The sequence below is a fragment of the Myxine glutinosa genome, chromosome 1 (assembly GCF_964187855.1).
Source record: "Myxine glutinosa chromosome 1, kmMyxGlut1.1, whole genome shotgun sequence".
In the NCBI taxonomy this organism is placed as follows: domain Eukaryota; kingdom Metazoa; phylum Chordata; class Myxini; order Myxiniformes; family Myxinidae; genus Myxine; species Myxine glutinosa.
The window spans coordinates 257,935,736-257,958,374 of NC_136261.1; the positions used below are offsets into that span (position 1 = coordinate 257,935,736).

General features: G+C 47.0%; 1 protein-coding gene across 2 annotated transcripts in view; it reads right to left on the reverse strand.

Moving 5' to 3' along the window:
- Positions 1 to 22,639, reverse strand: part of ADCK1 (aarF domain containing kinase 1) — a 99,614-nt gene that overhangs the window by 32,012 nt on the left and 44,963 nt on the right. For both annotated transcript variants that reach the window (XM_068130668.2, XM_078786230.1), the window contains exons 2-7: positions 21,635 to 21,718; positions 20,599 to 20,802; positions 5,915 to 6,073; positions 5,567 to 5,725; positions 4,316 to 4,432; positions 29 to 178 (exon numbers count right to left, since the gene is read on the reverse strand). In XM_068130668.2, the coding sequence (XP_067986769.2) occupies positions 29 to 178; positions 4,316 to 4,432; positions 5,567 to 5,725; positions 5,915 to 6,073; positions 20,599 to 20,802; positions 21,635 to 21,718 (873 nt within the window). The remainder of the gene's footprint in view (positions 1 to 28; positions 179 to 4,315; positions 4,433 to 5,566; positions 5,726 to 5,914; positions 6,074 to 20,598; positions 20,803 to 21,634; positions 21,719 to 22,639) is intronic.

The window sequence follows — 22,639 nt, forward strand, 5'->3', positions numbered from 1 at the left end:
TTCAAGAGAGATTAGGTAAAAGCAACACCAGATAGAGGCCATGATCCAGCAGAATCAGTTGAGTCTCAGCAGAGTTTGGGTCCTTCCGTACAAGAACATTTCCAGGATGAGGGTCGCAGTGAACAAAGCCATTCACGAAAATCATCTCGCTGTACATCCTGCCCAATTTCCGCGATACCTGTTCAAGGGTAAAGATCCGACATTAAACAAATAAAAGCTTTAAAAAAAAAAGACATCAACGCAAAAATACACAATGCAATGTTTACTCATGGCCAAATACAGTGGAGAAGGTCGAGGTCAGAGAGCATTTGGAAACAAGTGACCACAAGTGTGTGCAAGTATTTTATTCAGAGTTAGAGTTCAGGATGGTAGAGCAAGACTATTTCGTTTCAGGAAGGCAAGCTTTGAGGTGACGAAGTAAGTACAAGCAGAATGTATTTGTTGAGTCATGAAACATCAGGCTTGGACTCTGATTCTTATCATATTAGAGGCAAGCAGGCCAAAATAATATAAGGATGTGGCCGAGAATACAAAATGTTATTTTTTTTAAAAGTACATAAGGGGTTAGAGAACAGGTTTAGACAAATGTGGGCCCATTGAGGGAGAGCACGTACAGGACAATTGGTTAGTAATGAAAGTGAGATGGCAGACTTATTAAAGTTAGTTTGCTTCAGCATCTACACAAGAACATTCAAGGGATTTAGCGTTAACTGAAGGAATCCATCTCAGAGGTGAGGAATGGCTTTTTATTTATAGGAGTTCCAGGTAAGAGTCGAGGAAGGAAAGAAATGGGAAAGCTGAGAGAAGATCAGCTCCGAGGACAGATGATATGCATCCAAGAGTATTGAAGGAGGTGACAGAGCAGGTAAGTGAGATCTTATCGGATACCTTTAACAGCTTGTTGGAGTCAGGACAGGTACTGGAGGATTGGAGGGAGAATAGCAAATGGAATAACACCATGAAAGGATCCAGAGAAGATTTGGGGGAACTACAGACTTGTGGTTTAACTTCAGTTGTGGGGAAGATGTGAAAGATGTCAATTAGGGATCATATGAGGAACCATTTTGATAAATATAAACGAAACATTTTGATAAATCTTATATATAAAGTTGGGTTTGTGTCTGTGGGTCATAAGCACCGCCCATTCTACAGGCCACGCCCTCCCTCCTCCTCCTCCTCCCCCTGCGTCGCAAGCACGTCACAAGCCAGGCGATGCCAGTGGGCAAGAAATCACCGTCATTTTTTTGTCCCCCGTCGCACAGCGGAGCGAAAGGGGGACTATGGTTTTCCCCTGCGTCCGTGTCCGTCCGTCCGTGCGTGCTTGCATGCAGGCATGCCTGCATGCGTGCGTAAGCGAAGGACCGCATTCGAATTTGGTGTGTGGGTGCAACCCACGTCAAAATCCAAGATGGCCGCCGCCATGTATGTCTGATGCCATGTATGTCTGAACCTTGTGAGATGAATATCTTGGAAAATAAGCGAAGTACCAACTTCTAATCTGGTGTGTGGGTGTATCTAGGCACAAGGAAGAACGCTGTTTAAAATTGGGTCGCCACGTCAAAATCCAAGATGACCGCCGCCATGTATGTCTGAACCTTGTGAGATGAATATCTTGAAAAATAAGCGAAGTCCCAACTTCTAATTTGGTGTGTGGGTGTATCTCGGCATACAGAAGAACGTTATTGAAAATTGGGTCGCCCCGTCAAAATCCAAGATGGCGGCACCATATATATATGTCTGAACCTTGTGAGCGAAATATCTTGAAAAATAAGCGACGTACCAACTTCTAATCTGGTGTGTGGGTGTATCTAGGCATACGGAAGAGCCCTATTGAAAATTGGGTCGCCACGTCAAAATCCAAGATGGCCGCCACCATATATATGTCTGAACCATGTGAGCAAAATATCTTGAAAAAGAAGCAAAGTTCCAACTTCTAATCTGGTGTGTGGGTGTATCTAGGCATAAGGAAGAACGCTATTGAAAATTGGGCCGCCACGTCAAAATCCAAGATAGCCATGTATGTCTGAACCTTGTGAGCGAAATATCATATCACAGCATGTTTTCTGCGTCTTCCACTTTGTCAACTCGCATCACTTCACCGACGGGGGACCTAGGCGTAACGCTTGTTTTCTCTTCACATAGCTCTTTGGCTTCATAGGCCTCTGGTGTACATTTGAAGACTGAACAATGTGTCTTCTATCATTAAATAAAGGTACCGTTTTGAGGAAACAATTGATTGCATCTCATGCAGAGGAAACAAGGTAATGCATGCTTTGTTTGGAGTGATCATGGCTGCAGTGTAATATACACTGCCCAAAGAAGGTACCGTACGTTCTAATAATTCAGAAGAAAGAAAATAGTGGTCTTTAATAAATAAATAAATAAAAACTGTTGCTTTTCCTCTGATTTTTCAAACTGTATTTCAGATGAACATGGACATGCAATTCACATCCGAGAAGTAAAACGAAAATCGTCTTGGAAGTGAAATGCCTCATGCGTGTTTAATTAATTAGTCGGGAGGCCGGGGAAATTTGCAAGAGTTTTTTTTTTTTAAATTATTATTTTACAAATTATGTACACGCATATTTTAAAGAAGTTATGTCCACATACACTTTGAAATGCACACGTACACTTTAATGTTACCGTATATAAAATGTACAAGTCCACATCAATGTTATATAAAATGTACACACCCATTAAAAAAAACAAAAAAAAAAAAAACACCTTTGGAGGCCATTTTTCCCAGCAAAGCGGGGGTTGGCCTTTTTCGGGCACTGTGGTTGTTGTTGTTTTTGTTGGTCCCCTTTTTGAAGCAATGTTTTACGGCCGGATGCCCTTCCTGCCGCCAACCCTGTTTGTCGCCTTTTACGACACACAGGGAATTACCAGTGAACTGGTACTCAAATTAGCCGACCTCGGAAGGATGACAGGCTGAGTCAACCCCCCTGGCGTTAATTCAGCGATCGACCAGGATTCGAACCCAGGATCCTAGGATCCTAAGCTGGCACCCTAGCCGCTAAGCCAACACCAGGCTGCCCACTTTAAAGTTACCGAATATAAAAAAAAAAAAATGAAAAAAAAAATGTACATGTCCACTTTAATGTTATATAAAATACCGACTTTAAAGTTACCGAATATAAAATGTACATGTCCACTTTAATGTTATATAAAATGTACACGTCCACTTTAATGTTATATAAAATGTACACGTCCACTTTAATGTTATATAAAATGTACACGTCCACTTTAATGTTATATAAAATGTACACGTCCACTTTAATGTTATATAAAATGTACACGTCCACTTTAATGTTATATAAAATGTACACGTCCACTTTAATGTTATATAAAATGTACACGTCCACTTTAATGTTATATAAAATGTACACGTCCACTTTAATGTTATATAAAATGTACACGTCCACTTTAATGTTATATAAAATGTACACGTCCACTTTCATACACTCAACATCAGCGAGTTTGTCTCAACTCTGACTTTATATACATTAAAAAAATTAGAAACCACGTTGAAGACTGGACAAGGTACGTTTTGATTACAAGGAAAATCATCATGATTAATAATTAAAGTCTTCATTTAAAAAAAAAGAAGCTCATTTTGGCGGCGTCTTGCATGTAAAGTATAATGTATGCTGTCGAGATGTCCAGTGATGTGTTCAGTTACCAAGCAGCTTGCTAGCGCTTGCCAAGCCAGCTGTTCCTTATCAACCATTTCATTTGAGTGCAGGTTTGATTGCTTAAGCCGCTTGGTACTCCATTGAGACATCCTAGGAGCAGGGTTCCCATGCTACCGGGAAAACAGGAAAACCCCGGGAAATTTTAAATAAACCCAAATCAGCATAGCCTCAACTCACCATATAATAAATAAAATTTGGAGGATGTCTGTGTCTTTGTTCGTATTTTTTTGCAAAGACCGCTGGGCCAACAACCACCAAATTTGACATACAGATGAAGTCCAACCCAGGGATTGTCTAAGGGTATTTTCATCCACCACATCAGCCTTTAAAGACCCCCAAATGCCCTCTTTTACATGCTTTTTATATGCTTGATAGATTAGATTACGTGCTTGAGAGAAGACTTTATACATTAGAAAGGAGGCGATTATGATGAGGGGATCTGATAGAGATATTTATGATGATGAACGGTTAAAAACAAAATGTATGGAGGGGAGGGGGCATAGTTCGGGGTCCGCAACTACCCCACAGGTCACAATCGGATGACCGCGCCCAAAAGACAGTAACCACAATCGAATAGACATTCCATCCCCCCTGCCTCACCATTAAATATCCAAACCCACCTCGTTCACATCAATATTATGCTTCTGCATGTACTCCTTGTCATTGATCTGTCCTCCATCCACAAACTCCATTGTCAGCACACGCTTTCTTGAATATTCCCATATAATATGTGGCACCTGCGGTACATAAATACAGGGTACTATTATGATCCTTATGCCAAGACTGAGGGTGCAAAGAGACAACAAAAATCAAGTAGCTTGTTTTAGCAGATGTTTTGTTTGCATATAAAGTCGGGGCTTGTGGAAGAGCCGGAATAGAGAACGGACCAGAACATAACCAAAGAAGAATAGCATAGTGAAGAACAAGAGCTATTCATAATCTTCATCAATTATATCTCTCTGACTCTTCTGATCTGAAAATCCTCTATCTCTTTGCTTCTTCTTGATGGAATACTGCTCTCCCCTCTGGACTGGTGCTTCTGCCTCACATCCTGCTCACCTTGACACTGTGGAAACCAAGGCCTTCAAGAACATTGGAAGCTCCTATGATGAAGGTGAGTCTATGGGCCTTTCACTTTCACATTGCAGACAGGTCGGTGGTCTTTCTGTCTTCTACCGCCTCCTTTCTGGTTTTGCACCCTTGCACCCTCTGTTCTTTCTGTGCTTTGCCCCCCTCCTCCACCTCAGGTTTCTGCAGGGCACACGCTGTTCAGCGGCAACCGCCTTCTGGGGAAACTACCTAAATCCAGAATCATTGCTCACTTTGACTCATTCACTGTGGTTTTTCACTCCTGTGGAACCAAGTTACACATTCTCTTAAATCTTTCTTCCCTCCAGGTCTTCAAGACAGCTGTTCACCACCATCTCAAATCATGGGCCTCATCCAAAACCATGATCTTTCTTCTCTGTTTAAACCCCTCCACCCCCAAACCCTCCTCCTTCCAAATGTCCAGTTTTTCCTTCCTGAGAGTTTGCTTCTGTATCAATCTTGTCCACCCTATGTGTCACCCCTTCCCCTCATTCCTCCAAGTCTCCTCTATTTTGTCCGTTAGCCCTGCTGCTGGTATGCTCTCCCCTCTCTTTCTACTGTTCATTTTGTTCTGTTACGTTCTGATCAGTTCTATGTTCTAGCTCCTCCATGAGCCTCGACTCTGTATTCAAAAAAGAAAAAGTCCTTTCATCTGAAGTTGATGTCTCCCTATTAAATATGCAAAAACGTTAAAATATGGCTGCTGTTCATCCCTTTCTACTTCAACCATTTTCCTCCACGTAGCACCTCATCGTAATCACATTTCCACTCTCAGTGCTAACCTTGAGGAAGCCAAAGTGCTGCAGCATTCCAGAGATCTTCTCTGCATTCCGTCCTTCATTCATAAAATCCAGCTCCACAGGCAAGTTTTTCCGAGCTTCTTTGAGTAACCAAAGGAAACGGAACTCAGGGAAGAGCCAGGCAACAGTGTGGGCAAGCACCTGTAAGAACGTGGCATGAGGCTTAGCGCTTCTCCATCACTCAGTGCTTTCGCATTAATGAAGCATGTTAGCAGCATATGCCTATCTGTATGTCCTGGTGTTGTGTGTCACAGTTTATAGTCACAAACCTCACAAACATGCATGTAGAAGGTAAACAGTTACCAAAATCAAAAGCCGAGACACTTGTACCTCCATCAATTGTAGATCCCGAATTGCTTGCTGTTGCACCTGGCGGTGCTGCACCTTGACGGCAACTGTGCGGCCGTCTTTCAACACGGCCCGGTGGACCTGAGCCAGTGATGCAGCACCGAGTGGCACTGAATCAAAGGTCTGGAAGAGCTCTTCTGGCTAACACATCAACCCAGAGTGAAATGTAACAGGAAGAAGCAAATACTCGTAGTATGAGATCGCAATATCAGTAAAACCATTTTGAAAAAACATAAAGTTCCAACCAAAGAATGGCAAGTCCTAGATACAGCAATAGCATAAACAAGTAAATTTATCAAAAGCCATGTATAATGGAGGGAAAATATGCATGCATGTATGTATGTATGTATGTTGTATATTTCATCTACTCCTCTGAGAAAATTTGACCCAGAAAGCTGAAACTTTCAGGGATTAATGAGGACACCCTGGAGTTGTGCATGTGCACGTTTCATCTGATTCCATCAAGTTTTGAAAAAATAATTTCACCCACCTTGCCATTTTATTCCTTTGAGGTTGGGTGGGTGCAATTATAACTATCCGAGCCATATAGCCACAACGTATCATATATACACAAAAGCAGCACACGTTTTTAGATTCATATACTTAACCCGGGTTCTTTTTATTTTCGAGAGGGATTGAGGCAGCTGACTGTTGCCTATACACCACCCAAATAAAAGGACGTGTCAGAAGAACGTGTTGCACGCTTGGCACAAGATCGACTGAACAAGGCGGCTGCCATTTTAATAACGTAATGCAAGGACATCATCACCTTATTCACAGCCTACTCTTGGATAGGTCAAAGGTCAGGCTGTTGTGTTGAGAATCCACCGGTAGACTCGTGCTGAGGTGGCTAATTATCCGTGCCATTGTAAAGTAGTAATGCATGAAATTGAAAAGTAAAGATGGTGATATTTCTGTCCACACATTTCCCTTGGCTGTATATGAAAATGGAACACAACCCAATTAAGAATTTCATCGAGTCACCTGTCTCCTACAGTACATGTCTTGGGTGATCTGTTTGGATACTTGATTTAAAATGCACAGGCTGTAAAAATATAGTAGTGAAGGAGCTGGGGCTCCCACGTCGATCAGAAGAATGGACGCGACAAAAAGCTGGAATTCATCTGAGTTGCTTTATTGAAATCAAACACTCAGGCACTCTCAAAACCCGTTTATCGGTCAGCAATATATATCTATTAACCCAGGGGGTTTGCCCTGGCCCGGCGCCAGGGGGCGTGGCCCAGCGTCCTGGCTGCGGCCTGGAAAGTTGAGGGCGAGCCTGCCCGGGCATGCCCGGGCGTCCCGACCGAGGCCTGGCAAGTTGAGCGCGGGCCTGCCCGGGCGTCCTGGACGAGCCCGGCATGGTGATCGCTCCGCGTCCTTGATAGGTGCAAGGCGATTGTGAAACCCCAGCGGCAGCCGCTACACACGTCCCCCCAGAATCGACTTGCACCGGCAGGGTCAACTTGAGGGGGGTCCTGATGACCCGGCCGAAGCGACCCCTGGCGGGTCGTGGGAGGGGGTCCGGTGAGGTGGTGGGCGGTCGAGTGGGGGGCCCCGTGGACGGGGGGCGGCCTCGCCGCGGCGGAAGGGCCACCCGTGGTGGGTGGTCGACGTCCACGTGCGCCGGCTTGAGGCGGTCCACTGTAATCCGGTCCGACCTGCCGCCGATGTCGATGACGAACGACTTGTCGTCCCGTCGTAGCACCCGGAAGGGCCCGTCGTACGGCGGCTGGAGTGGCCACCGATGTGCGTCGTGACGCACAAAAACATACTCCGCTGTGCGGAGTGCTGGGGGGACGTAGGACTGGGGGTCACCGTGGTGGGATGTCGGCACGGGGGCAAACCGTCGGGCGGCCTCCTGGAGGTCCGAGCGCTGGTGAGCTGCGGACCAGGGACTGGTAGCGTCGGGCACGAATTCGCCCGTGACGCGTAGCACCTGGCCATAGACCAGCTCGGCGGTGGATGCCTGGAGGTCCTCCTTGGGGGCCGTGCAAAGGCCCAAAAGGACCCACGGCAGCCGGTCGGCCCAACCGCCGTCTTGAAGGCCGGCCATGAGCGCGGCCTTCATGGAGCGGTGGAATCGCTCGCACAACCCGTTTGCTTGGGGGTGGTAGGCCGTAGTACGGTGGAGCTTGACCCCCAGGTTGCGGGCGACCGCGCCCCACAGCTCGGAGGTGAACTGTGGTCCGCGGTCTGACGAGATGTCCGCCGGTGCGCCGAAGCGGGCGACCCAGGTGGCGATGAAAGCCTGCGCCACGTCGGCGGTGGTGGTGGAGACGAGGGGAACGGCCTCCGGCCACCTGGTGGTCCTGTCCACCATGGTGAGCAGGTGTGTGAACCCCCGTGACGGGGGGAGGGGGCCCACCAGATCCACGTTGACGTGGTCGAAACGTCGTTCGGGCACGGTGAAAGGTGCCAGCGGGGCCTGGGTGTGTCGGTGGACCTTGGCCCGTTGGCAGGCCGTGCAGGCGCTGGTCCAATCGCGGACGTCCCGACGAAGGCCGTGCCAGACGAAACGCGCCGACACCAGCTTCTGGGAAGCTTTCCGGCCCGGGTGGGAAAGGCCGTGGAGGGAGGCGAAGATGCGGCGTTGCCAGGTGACGGGCACGATGGGGCGAGGCTGGCCTTGGGAGACGTCGCAGAGCAGGACAGTGTCCGCGCAGGGGATGTCGGCCAGGCGGAGGCCCGTGTCCGCCGCCCGGAGGGCTTGCACCGTGGAGTCGGTGGTTTGGTCCGCCACCATAAGCGCAAAATCCACGCCCAGGTGGACCGCGTTCGCGCTGGCCCGGGAAAGACAGTCGGCCACGGCGTTGTTTTTGCCGGCGACGTGCCGGATGTCCGTGGTAAACTCCGACACGGCGGAGAGGTGGCGCTGTTGGCGGGCCGACCATGGCTCCGTGACCTTGGCCATGGCATAAATCAACGGCTTGTGGTCGACGAACGCCGTGAAAGGTCGGCCCTCCAGGAGGTGGCGGAAATGGCGGACGGCCAGGTGTAGACCGAGGAGCTCCCGGTCAAACGTGCTGTATTTGAGCTCGTTCGGCCGGAGCTGCCGGCTGAAAAAAGCGAGTGGCTGCCAAACCCCGTTCACCCATTGCTCATGTACGGCGCCCACCGCGTAGTCGGAGGCATCCGTGGTGAGGGCGATGGGAGCGTTGAGCACCGGGTGAGCGAGCAGTGTTGCGTCGGCGAGGGCCCGCTTTGAGCGTTGGAAGGCCGCATCCATTGCTGCGGACCAGGCGATGTCGTGCTTGGCCGGCTTGCCCCGGAGGGCGTCGTAGAGGGGCCGCATGAGGTGAGCAGCGCGGGGCACGAAGCGGTGATAAAAATTCACCATTCCCAGGAATTCCTGCAGGGCCTTTATGGTGCGGGGACGCGGGAACGTGGTGATGGCCTCGACCTTGGTTGGCAGCGGCACGGCCCCGTTCTTGGTGATGTGGTGGCCCAAAAAATCAACGGCCGTCGTGCCGAAGTGGCATTTGGCTGGGTTGACGATGAGGCCGTGCTCGCTGAGGCGCTCGAACAGTGTTCGGAGGTGGAGGAGGTGCTCGGCCCGGGACGTGCTGGCGACGAGGATGTCGTCCAGGTAAACGAAAAGGAACGGCAGGTCACGCAGCACGCCGTCCATCAAGCGCTGGAACGCCTGAGCCACGTTCTTGAGACCAAACGGCATCCGCAAGAATTCGAATAAGCCGAACGGCGTGATGACTGCCGTTTTAGGGACGTCGGCCGCCCTGACAGGTACCTGGTGATATCCCCGTATGAGATCAATTTTCGAAAAAATGACCCGTCCCGCCAGACGGGCGGAGAAGTCTTGGATATGCGGGATCGGGTACCTGTCGGGGGTGGTAGCGTCATTCAGACGGCGGTAGTCGCCACACGGGCGCCATCCACCCCCCGGCTTTGGCACGATGTGCAGTGGCGAGGCCCACGCGCTATCGGAGCGCCGCACGATGCCGAGGTGCTCCAACGCGTCGAATTCGGCCTTCGCTACGGCGAGCCCTGGCGTAGACCGGCGGGCCCGTGGTTGGTATGTGGTGCTCGATCCCATGCCGTACTGCGACGGCCGAAAACGTCGGCCGCGTGAGGGCCGGGAACTCCGTGAGCAGGCGAGCAAACTCGTTCGCCGCCGGGACGGTGCATGCCAGCTCGGTCGGCGCGGAGCTGCTCAATGTGCATACCAGGGAGCTGAAGGTTTCAGCGTTGATTAAACGACGCCGTTGGACGTCCACCAGCAGTCCGTGTGCGCAGAGGAAGTCGGCGCCTAGCAGAGCCACGGGCACGTTGGCGGTTACAAACGTCCAAGCAAAGCGTTGGCCGCCGAAGCAGAGGGTGACGTTGCGCGGGCCGAAGGTGCGGATAGTCGATCCGTTGGCCGCAACTAAGGAGGGGCCGCAAACCGCGGATTGCCTGTCCTGGTCAGAGGCGGGTATGACGCTCAGTTGGGCGCCGGTGTCGCACAGGAAGCGCCGTCCGGACGCTTTATCCGTGATGAACAGTAAGTTGCCCGTATGGCCGGTGCTCATGGCTGGTAATGAACGCCGGCCCGGCCGTTTCCCGGCCTGCCGAAGGTGCACGGGGGTCGGCATGTCCGGGCCTTTTGTCCGAACCTGGCATGATAGTAACACCACGCTTGGTCGGGTGGAGGTGGTCGGCACGGTAGAGCGGCCGCCAATTGCGTCGGCAGTTCGGCCGTCGACCGTGCCGGGTGCTCGGGCGCCATGGTTGTTGCGTCGGACGGCGGTGGGTCCCATGTCGCCGCTGCGATGCGCCGTCCTGCAGCGGAGATCTTGTCGGCTTCTCTGGCAAGGGCCCGGGGATCTGTGATCGTCGTGCTTGCCAGGGCGAGGCGTACCGGGTTAGGCAGCTGACGGAGGAACAGCTCCCGGAACAGGAATGCCGGAGAGTGCTCGCCGAGCAGTGAAAGCATGTAGTCCATTCGCTCGGAAGGGCGCGTGTCGCCGAGCTCAGGCAGTTCGAGCAGGCGCCGTGCGCGTTCCGCCGATGGGAGGGCGAAAGCATCGAGGAGAAGCTTTTTAATCGCGCCGTATTTGTCAGCGGCTGGCGGGCTTTCGAGGAGGCTCAGGGCGCGGGCCGCGGTAGCCGACCCGAGCGCAGCAACCACATGGTGGAAGCGGGTGTCGTCGGCCGTGATGCCTCGCAGGGCGAACAGGGACTCCGCCTGTGCGAACCAAACCGCCGCGTGAGCCTCCCAGAAGGTAGGCAGTTTAAGGGCGACTGCCGTGTCCATGTCAATAGGTCACCAATGAAGGAGCTGGGGCTCCCACGTCGATCAGAAGAATGGACGCGACAAAAAGCTGGAATTCATCTGAGTTGCTTTATTGAAATCAAACACTCAGGCACTCTCAAAACCCGTTTATCGGTCAGCAATATATATCTATTAACCCAGGGGGTTTGCCCAGGCCCGGCGCCAGGGGGCGTGGCCCAGCGTCCTGGCTGCGGCCTGGCAAGTTGAGGGCGAGCCTGCCCGGGCATGCCCGGGCATGCCCGGGCGTCCCGACCGAGGCCTGGCAAGTTGAGCGCGGGCCTGCCTGGGCGTCCTGGACGAGCCCGGCATGGTGATCGCTCCGCGTCCTTGATAGGTGCAAGGCGATTGTGAAACCCCAGCGGCAGCCGCTACAGTAGCATATATTTGGATGATGTGACATATTTATCACTATAGTATATTGAAGGAAAGGGGGATGAGAGGAGATTTGTGTGGGAGAAGTAACAGATTAATATGCAGTAGTCTCGTTACAGAAGTTCTCCATGCTGGCTTTTTGCCGCAGAATTATGCTAGTCTAGTAGGAAGACTAGGTCCCCCTGCACCCCCCGGAGATATACTTCTAATCAGTGTTTCTAGATTGTAAAAAATGTGTAGAAAATGACTAGCTATGGCCCCAAGCTGAAAAAATGTCCCACATACCATTTTTATGCAAATTTATGCAAAAGAGGGACTTTGCGTAGGCCTTTCCACTGAGAACACCTTTGAGAGATCCACTTGTTACTAGTTGTGCCTCAAAGAGAATCTCTGCATATCCAGAACCACGCATCTTGTGTCCAGTGAGCATCCCGATGTAGTTCATGGATGTGTGGAAGGGTCCAATCGTTACTACATGACTAGCAAATTCATTTGGCCAGCGCCAGATGATGGGAAGGGCTTTCATGCAGACACCCAGATCAAATGTATTCAGGACCCATCTCTGACCCACCTCAGCAGTTGCTGCCTCGGAACGCTTCAGTAGCTCACGAACAACTGCGTTGTCTGTGATCGGTTGGTGGATAGGCGTGCAGTAGTCGACTGTTGATTTGCTGGGTGGGGGAGAACCAGTTGCAGAGGTGAAACCCCCTAGCCCAGGCACAGGCTGCAGGCCACAGCTTCCGATGTATCTGATGAAGAGCCAGATGTAGTACTCTTGCATCGTAGTGGCATAGACTGTGTCATTCTCTGCTGGCGGTGTGAATGATGAGCCTTCAGGGAACTTCGGGCCAACGCGAGTAAAGTGCAAGGGTGGGAGAGTTTTTGGTGTGTCGACCTTCAGGCTACGCTGTTGTGACCTATTGATGGTAGGTAGCATTCGGTCCTTGCTGCTCTCGAACCCGGGCTTGACCTCCTGCACCATGATTCCTCCAGCACTGTTTACAATGTTGCTGCCGTGCACACTGGTAGTGGTTTTATTCAAGTTGTCCCACTCACAGTGGAATACAAGGTTGCCCTCTCCTGTCACAATTTGTGGTGTACGATAAGTTGAGACTTCATCCAGGACCTTGGCGAGAGCAGTTTCCAACTCCAAGGCGAAATCGTAGCTCTCAGAGTGTCCAAGCCTGTGTAGTATTGTGGTGAGCTGTTTGCTTCGGAACAGGTGCCTTACAGTCACACAGAGGAGAATGTGCTTTGGTAACTTCCATTTTCCATCTGACACTGCACGGCACAGATCTTGTCCAATGGAGAAGACCAGACGCTTCACCTTTTCTGTCTCGATGCCCTCCTTGCCAGTCATTAGCACGCTGAGAAAGCGGACAAGGTCTGGAGGTAGGATGTCTTCAGGATTGAGCTCCATGTCTTCAGCTGTTGGTGGCCATGGTTGGTCTTTACACTCTCTGAAAGCCTGTAGAATACCCTGGCGAAGTTGGAGGGCAACATTTTGGTTCTTGTTTGTGCTTCCGAGTGTGAATGCTCGTGCGAGAGCATTGGAAACTGTTATGTTTGAGCTGTGCACAAGCCAGAAAGAAATGACATCACATTTGTCATGATCAACCTTCGTGAAGTGGATATGCTCCTTGATTGGGTCATTCTGTAGGCGTTTCAGTAGTTTCTCTGACCGATAATTTGAGTTCTCATATCCATTCAGTTTCAGTTCCTCGACATAGAGCAAGCGCAAGGAAGAAAGCTGTAGAACTTTATTCTGCTGGATGACCTGGGTTTGAATGTGTTCCAGTACTGAGTTGAATGCCTTTTCATGGGCGGCTGACATGCAAGCCTGCTCCTTTGGTGCTTCGGCTCTGTGAATCGCACGCTCATAGTTGTAGAATGCTGTGCGGAAAGCTTTAAAACATGACGGATGGTGTTTGGCCTCACATGCAAAGAGGTCTTTGTTTTTCACCTTTCGATGGAGTCGATAGAGACCCATTTTCTCAGCCCGTGTTTCGATTTGCTCCCATGCATTTTCTTTGTTTTTAAAGGATGGGAAGGTTGTAGGCCTCTCAGTATTGCGATGAGCATCTTTGGTCTCAACTTTCTCACAAAATATACACTCTGGCGGGAAGATGGGTTCAGCAGAACCTCCTGGTTTACGAGGAGAGTGATGCCATGATGAGGTTGATGGCCCTGGTTCTGTATCATCTCCCAGACGATGAAAGTGGCGGACAAAGTGCTTATAACACTTGCTGTGATATCCTACTCTTTCTAGGTCATCAGGAAGAGTTGCCGGGATCTGATCACATACTGATTGCATACGACATGGGGAGTCATGCGGTTGGTTGAGACGTCTATCCCGGATCTTTTGAAGCAGTTGCAGTTTTTCTGAAGCAGATCCTTTAATTTTACGGAGGGGCGTGAAATCCCCATGATCAGACATGGATGGTACATGAAGGATGCATGTAGGAGGAGAGCTTTGGGCTGCAGGTTCTACACTCCGTTTTCTTTTGGGCATGCTTGCTGTCGATGTCTACCATCACTGTTAAATGACAAATAAGAAATCACGAATGATGTTAAAAGTGCCTGTGAAAGGAGGCTCTGAGTTTTCAGTGAGGTAACAGAGGTTCTGAGTCATGTTCTACACTAGGGTACTTTTTAGCTGACTAAACCATGTTTAGTGGCATCAAAAGTGCTAATAGCTAAAACATCTAAATTCTTCCACACTAACGTTAGCTATCTAGGCCAATGAAACATTGTGCTAAGTTACTGTAGCTAGCTCAGCTGTCGTGCCTCTTTCTGGTTCAATTCATATACAGAAGTCAACAGATATGTCTCATGTTTGGCATTAACAAAAGTTTAAGTTACACCGACATTAGGAACATACTGTACATAGATGAGGCTAGCTTTAACGTTAGCTAACATGGTGCTAGCTGGCTCAGCTGTTATTCTGCCTGTTTATGATTTCATGCAGAAACTGAAGTCAAGAGTGTGAGTAACATTATAGTTAGCATCTTACCTGGCTAGATTGGAGGATGAATACCAAGAACAACACACAGATGGAATGGAAGACTGAACTTTCAACTGAGGTATTCAATAACATCAACGTTACCAATTGATACGAGCGCGCGACATTACCAATTGATACGAGCGCGCGAGCGCGCATGTTACATGGATGGAAATGTAAAATGGCAGCTATAGCAGCACTAATTTGGATCTCTAGTCTGTCATTTCTGCACTGTGATTGGATAACATAAAAAAATATGTTTGGGAGTTAACAGCAGGAGTTGGTAGATTTTACGTGGGCTGGGTGAGAAACCTTTAAATAAGCAAGTGAAAATCTCTCGCAATACAAAGTCAATGGTGGGAAGAAAAGTTGAGTGGTACCAATGTTACTGCCAATGTCCCGCCCCTATGCAAGACTCAGGAGCATCTTGTTGACATTTAACCTTGAAAATACCTGGGTTTAGACCCCTTATGTACCATGTTAAGTTATCTGCAGTATTAACGTATCCTTATCATTTGTAAAACTGATTATTTTGTAATTACAGCATTAATATGCATACTAGTATACCATAGACACATGTAATCATGTTATGAATAGTTCTATCATGATCTATGCCCTTCAAAACATGGGTCTAGACACCTTCATTTTTCAATTATCTGCAATATTGGCTGAGATATGTCAAAAATCGTTTTTTTGATAATGGCAGCAGTAATTTGCATAAAAATGGTATGTGGGACATTTTTTCAGCTTGGGGCCATAGCTAGTCATTTTCTACACATTGTTTCCAATCTAGAAACACTGATTAGAAGTATATCTCCGGGGGGTGCAGGGGGACCTAGTCTTCCTACTAGACTAGCAAGTTTGGTCTGGCTTCGTCACAAGGAACTAATTGCTCAATTATCCGTGCTGGTTTGACTCAGCAGAATCATTACCCTTGCCAAAGGAGAGGGTATCACACCAGATACCACACCAGTTTCACACCAGTTGTTTGTTTGTCTGTCTTTCTGTCTGTCTGCACAAATTGTGCTAAAGTAGGCCACAAACGCTACCTAGTGGTAGCCAGTAGTAAATCTTCTATTTTATCAACTAAGCACGTCTATAAAGTATGCACCATTACAATGCACATACGGCTATAAAATCCATACTTTAAAACCACACAAATCAAGTCTGGGTGAGGATATGCAATCCCAGATTGCTCATTGTCGTTACATTTTGCATTGGCCTAGATATGTAAGAATTGTACATTTTATCGAAGATGGTTTGACCGATTAAAAATATTTTTTGCTGTTCGTTGTAATAATGCTCTACATATTCAATGTACCAAGACTCTACTGTGACACAGCTATAGTTTTCAATTGTAATCCGATATCGATGCAAATAGTGGACGCAAGGCTCTTCAAACAGCACTCCACAGCAGGAATGGGTTAAAATGCTCTGGTTTGATTCCCAAGAACACTCTTGCTCTGGGGTAAAATTGGGATAAATTTCTGGAGCATGTTTCCATGACTACACACTGTGATAACACCGTTCAGTGTTCTTTGCTGCACTATTACATTCATGTTGTAAAAAGGACCCATAAAACTGCCGGGGAATTTTACTGAATCTCCAACGGTCAAAATACCATTGATGGTGTTTCATTTTGATTCAAAGGTGACAAGTTTATAACCTTTATAATTCAAGCACAGACACAATTTGTTCAAAATGCCTCCCTTTATACAAAACTCTTCAAACTACTGAAGGTCCACTGAAACAAAGATTCACGTTTGGTTTAATAAATAAATTTTGTTTCTTGAAACACGTACCTTATTCATCCCCGTTTTCTTAAATAAAACCTTTTAAACAAAAATTATCGTGTATTTTAGACGTGTTTTGTACCCCTATTTTTCCGCCACCAAAATACGCCGCTAATACTACGGAGAACATCATGTGACACTTTTAACGTCATCTGTAGAACGCTCTTACATGTGGAAGTGTATCGCGGTAGAAAGGGCCAGTGCTCAAACACGCTGCACAATGGCGATTTCGTCTTCGACCATAACAAGATTTACGATTTACTTTTTAACATAAAATATTAATTCGCCAATTGCATGCTTGGTTCGCATTTAAATGATATGCAACTTTGATTTGATAGCTGTGATAATGCTCCCTGCAATTACCATCTCTCCTCACACCCTCACTCATTCTTCGTCATTCCCTCCCTCCTTCCCTCTTTCTTCCTTCCCTCCCTGCCAGGTGATGGAAACTGACAGCGTGTAAGCATTTTACATCTACGTGTCAAGACGCACACATTGACCAAGCGATGCGACACACCGCCTTTCCTACTTTCCATTTTGTTTTCCGTGATCAGCGTGATCAGAGGTGTTACTGGATACGTCTACAGAGGCATTCATACATCGGCATGACCGCAGTATGGCTGGCATTTCACGAATATTTCATTAATACTGACGATCACTTGAGACGCATTATTCGGCATATGTGAGGGACATCTGTACTAGAATTTGGATTTTGTAGCCAGTATTTGTCATGAAGCCTTAGAGTCAGACAGATAAATCCAAAAGTAAACTTACAATAAACGTTACTGATTTCATGATGCACTCGATCAAGGGGCTGCCACTCGCCCTGCCATCCTCGTACGGTTTGTATAGTATAACCCCAAGGAACTCCGTCGTGCATGGGGGGTTGAGGGGGTAACATAGGCGATGTGGCCGTGGCCTCACGCGGGGGGCGGGGGAGAGGAAGAGGGGGAGGAAGATGGAGGGGAAGGGGTGCTGGTGGCAGAGGGTATTATAATTTCCTTCTTCACCTGGGCAACGCTGAGGTTAAAGCACTCTTTGCATGGGTAAATTTGTCCTCCTTCCCTTCTCCATCCACCCCCAAACGGAGGGGCTTATCAAAGTGTCCCGCTTCCCCTCCCACCCCCAGTATATCTCTCCCTGCAGTATATCTCTCCAGATGATGTGCAGTATATCTCTCCCTTCCTCCCTCACATTTCCTTCCCCATCCCTCCCTCCTCTCCCCTACCCTCCCAAGGACTTCCTCGGGCTCGTATATAACGCACTACACCGTGCCGATGTGCTGTCCATGAAACATTAAATGATAATTGTATACCCTCGGCTTAAAATTTAAAATGACCTCGTTACATTTTTCATATTAACTACAAGAATGAAAGAAAGCTGTTACATCAAAACACGACTTAACTCGACCATTCCAGCTCAGATGAACGATTAATAAATCTATACTACTTTCCAGTTATTATTTACAAGTCTCTCGTCAGGGTCTCCTCTCCATTGCAGTGCTGAAACAATCGTTCTCTGGATGACGTCACACAGATTACACGATGGCTGAGGGTTCCGTCCAGAATGTTTAGGAGCGGTACCGGTCAGATTGAATTTTTAAACTTTAGCGCCTCAAAAAAAAAAAGATTGAAACTAAAAACCATTTTCAGTTGTTGGTGTGTTACAATTCATTATAATCATATAGCAAAACTAAAACATAGCGACGGTGTCACCAATATGCCTCCGCAGAGTTCCACAACGGGTAAATGCCATTGTTCACCGTCCTAAAAATAAAAAAGTTTGATTTAAATCCCTCCATCTGTTTCCAAGCGAGGAATGTTTCCATTTTCACCAGCCATGACAGGTTTCACATCGATCGGTGAAGCAGTTTCAGAGAAGGGATTTTTTTTAAATATCGGCTTTCAAGCTAATATGGCTGCCACACAATGTGACATATGACCTTGTGACAAAAAAGAAAGTACACTATGTATATGTATGGGTAGGGGATCACGTTTAGGAAGTTTCGTGTTCATCAGATAAGGTTCGTTTTTCTATCCAAGATGGCTGCCAAACCACGTGCCCTCTGACATCATTTTCAAACTATATGCAACAGTGGTGTTAGATGATATTATTATTATTATTATTACTATTATTATTATTATTATTTTTTGTATACAAGATCGAGGCTCGTGAAAGAGCGAACATTAATCACACAGAAAGACAAACAGACACATAAAACAAATAACATCGGGAGCGGTAGACAAGATGGGGAGAGAGGGGGAAGGACACAAACACAACATTTGAGAGCAGGGACCGAGAGACATGGAGACATCGAGAGATCTGTGGGAGGGAGAGGGCTTTGGGGGGGAGGCATGTGAAGGGGGGGGGGGGTGGGAGAGGTATAAACATATGGACACTGCCAGGATTTCCAGGAAAGAAGTTGGAATTTCAAACAAGGTGGATCTGGGGTGAATTAGTGGGGGTAGAAAAGATCAAGGTTTTGGATGGGGGAAGATAAGAGATGGTGGTGAACAGCTGTTTTAAAGACCTGGAGGGAGGAGAGGGATTGAAGGGAGTGTGGGAGTTTGTTCCAGAGGCGGGAGAAAAGAGGAATGAAAGAGTGAAGGTGAGCAGACAGCCGAGATTTTGGCAGTTTAACCATCAGAGGGTTGCTGGCAGATCTTGTGCGACCTGTAGGAATATTTGGGGGACAGAGCACAGAGAGAGCTGGGGGAGCAAGGCCAGAGAGGAGTCGGTAGAAGACAGAAAGACCACCTACCTGCCTGCGGTGAGTGAGTGAAAGGCCCTCAGAGATAGCTTCATCGCGGGAGATTCCAATGATTTTGAAAGCTTTGGATTCAACAGCGTGAAGCCGAGCCAGGTGTGAGGCAGGAGCACCAGCCCATAGGGGAGAACAGTATTCCATTGAGCTGCGGATGAAAGCCTTGTATGTGGTGAGGAGTTCAGGTGTGCCGAGGAAGGACTTCGCACGACGGAGGATGCCCAGTCGGCGACTGGCTTTGGAGGCCAGCTTGGAAATGTGGCCTCCAAATGTGGCCTCCTCCAAAATGTGGCCTCCAAATTATTTGTACAATTTCGCATCAATAGGGTAAGCGGTTTCAGAGATATAATTATTTAATATTTTCCTTAAATCCAATATGGCTGCCACACCATGTGACCAATGATGTTTTCGTGATCATCTATTAATTTCCATGCCTTGTCAATGACACGGGTCAGATTAGTTTTGAGTCAATCGATTTGGTGGTTTGGGAGAAGATTATTTTTTAAAGGTTTTAGGTTAAATCCAATATGGCTGCCACACCATGTGACCAATGATGTTTTCGTGATCATCTATTAATTGCCATGCCTAGTCAATGACACAGGTAAAGTTTCGAGTCATTCGATTTGGTGGTTTCGGAGAAGATTTATTTTTAAAGGTTTTAGGTTAAATCCAATATGGCTGCCAAACCATGTAACCTATGATGTCATAAATGTAATATTTCAATACAAATGGGTCATAGAACATGTGCATGCAATTTCAGATGTTTAGGATAAGTAATTCGATGAAAACATTTTTGGCTGGTATACCCCTTCACCTATGATGACATCATTATCATGCTTTTGTTCCCCATTGAGAGTACTTTACAATGTGCCAAGTTTCAATTTTTTCCATTCAGCGGTTTCCGAGAAATATTTTTTAAATTATTTGCGTTTAATCCAAGATGGCTGCCATACCACGTGACATATGACGTCACAATTATCAGAACATCATTCTGCATGAGTGTCACTCTTACCCTGAAAGTTTTTTCTCAATCAGACATGTGGTTGCCGAGAAAAACGAGGTTTAGCCCGTACGGACGGAGAGAGAACCCGAAAACATAATGCCTCCGACCACCTTCGGGGGCAGAGGCATAAAAATGTTTTGCACAATTTTAATGGCAGTGAACCTTTCGATGCAAAAACTGGCCAACAGATGGCCAACAATGTCCCAGCTCACTCGTTCATTCGCCTCGAGCACTTTTCACAAGTACAATATTTTTGCACGACCTAACAACATTGCACTACACAACTTATTCGACGAGACAACTAAAAGGTAATTGCACCACCTGTGCACCATCAAGAAAAGGCAATCCTAGATACACAAAATCGTCATCCTGGATATCCATAATTACGCTACGATAAGTATCCTATCAAAGGCCAACATGGCATAATTTGCCACTACAAAACCCGACCCCTTCTGACACACCTCATGGCCGAGATCTTCACGAATTACTGCTTTGACCTCCTTCAGTGGGCTGGCCGGGGCACTGCTGTGCAGGACTTTAAGGGTCTGCGTGTATTCTTCTGGCAAGAGGTACTCAAGCGTGCCCAGGTGCTGGCCCACCTTGACAAAGGTGCCACGATTGGCGCGGCAAAGGTTGTGAAGCCGCACTGCAGATCGGAGATGCACCTAAAGCGGCCAGGAAAGGGAACACGCGGCATTGTGGTCGTGTGGACGGTAGAAAGACTCCTCCGGTAGATAACACAAGCATTCAGACTCTACAATCTCTTAAAGTAAAACAAGTGCGTTTTTTGTCATTTCACATGTTAACATTCAGGCTCTACAATCTCTTAAAGTAAAACAAGTGCGTCTTTTGTCATTTCACATCCTAACATTCAGACTCTACAATCTCTGAAAGTAAAACAAGTGCATGTTTTGTCATTTCACACCCTAACATTCAGGCTACAATCTCTTAAAGTAAAACAAGTGCGTCTTTTGTCATTTCACATCCTCACATTCAGACTCTACAATCTCTTAAAGTAAAACAAGTGCGTCTTTTGTCATTTCACATCCTAACATTCAGACTCTACAATCTCTTAAAGTAAAACAAGTGCATGTTTTGTCATTTCACACCCTAACATTCAGGCTACAATCTCTTAAAGTAAAACAAGTGCGTCTTTTGTCATTTCACATCCTAACATTCAGACTACAATCTCTGAAAGTAAAACAAGTGCGTCTTTTGTCATTTCACATCCTAACATTCAGACTCTACAATCTCTTAAAGTAAAACAAGTGCGTCTTTTGTCATTTCACATCCTAACATTCAGACTCTACAATCTCTTAAAGTAAAACAAGTGCGTCTTTTGTCATTTCACATCCTAACATTCAGACGACCGTTGAGCCAAAACGTATTGAATTGTAAAATGTGATCTTGGGTATACCTGCACCCTATTGGTCACCCGAAGGCTAATGCATCTGCTGTTGAGCATATCTGCAATGTAATGATGTAAACTTAATTTACCTGGGACTTCACTGACCAATACTCCGGCGTACCATGGTCAAGATGCCTCAGTGACATCATGTAATCTGCACTTATTGTGACAGTCTGCAAGAATAAAAAGAGAGAAAATGAGAATCATTCCGATGTCCTTTGGGGTGTAAAAGATTGAATTCTTCACTTTACATCCTTGGATTAGAATAACGCATCATAAAACCATGAATACTACAACTGCTGTGAGTTTTCCTGCATTTTCAACAAAACCCGACTCCTGCTCCTTTTGCATCCTGTTTTTGTCTGTTACGTCCTTATCCGTTCAATGTATTAACCCTTCAACGAGCCTCGACTATGTATACGAAAATAAATAAATACATAAATAACGCAAACATTGTGCGCCTTGCCGGAATGCAAAATGATAGACGTGTCTGTTGCGATTGGCTGTATATCATACTATAATTCACCAAATGTCCTTCTGTCCGTTCCCAGGTACCGCAAAAACGGCTGAACCAATCACAACAAAATTTTGGGTGGGTAATCCTGGGACCCCCTGGAGTAAAATAGGCTATATAGTTTTTCCAATTTTCCAGTTTTTCCAAACACGATGGAATAATATTTACCGATATGAACAGTGATGTGGTTTTTATTGAAATTCTACAAATACTGTTTAGATTTTGATGATTTGCGTGTGATATGATTTAACGGATGTTTATATAAATCGTTTAAAATAAAAAAGCCTTCAATTTCTGATATTTTGCCTTTTCATTTGGGCTTCCCAATTGAAGCCCCGCCCATTGCTAGTCATTCAAATTCGTTGATGCATAAATAATGTTTTCATTTGCCTGAAGATGATAAAAATTTCAATCAAAAACCTCATTACCCTCCCTTTCTAAACTCAACGTTCGCCTCCATTCTTTCGCTCGCCTCTTTTTCTCACCTGTGGCGCTATCTCCAGGTGTCTGTTGTCTCAAGATCCCCCATGTAGGATTTCAAGTCTGCTGGCCACTGCCGCTTCATCGTGTCCCTCAAATT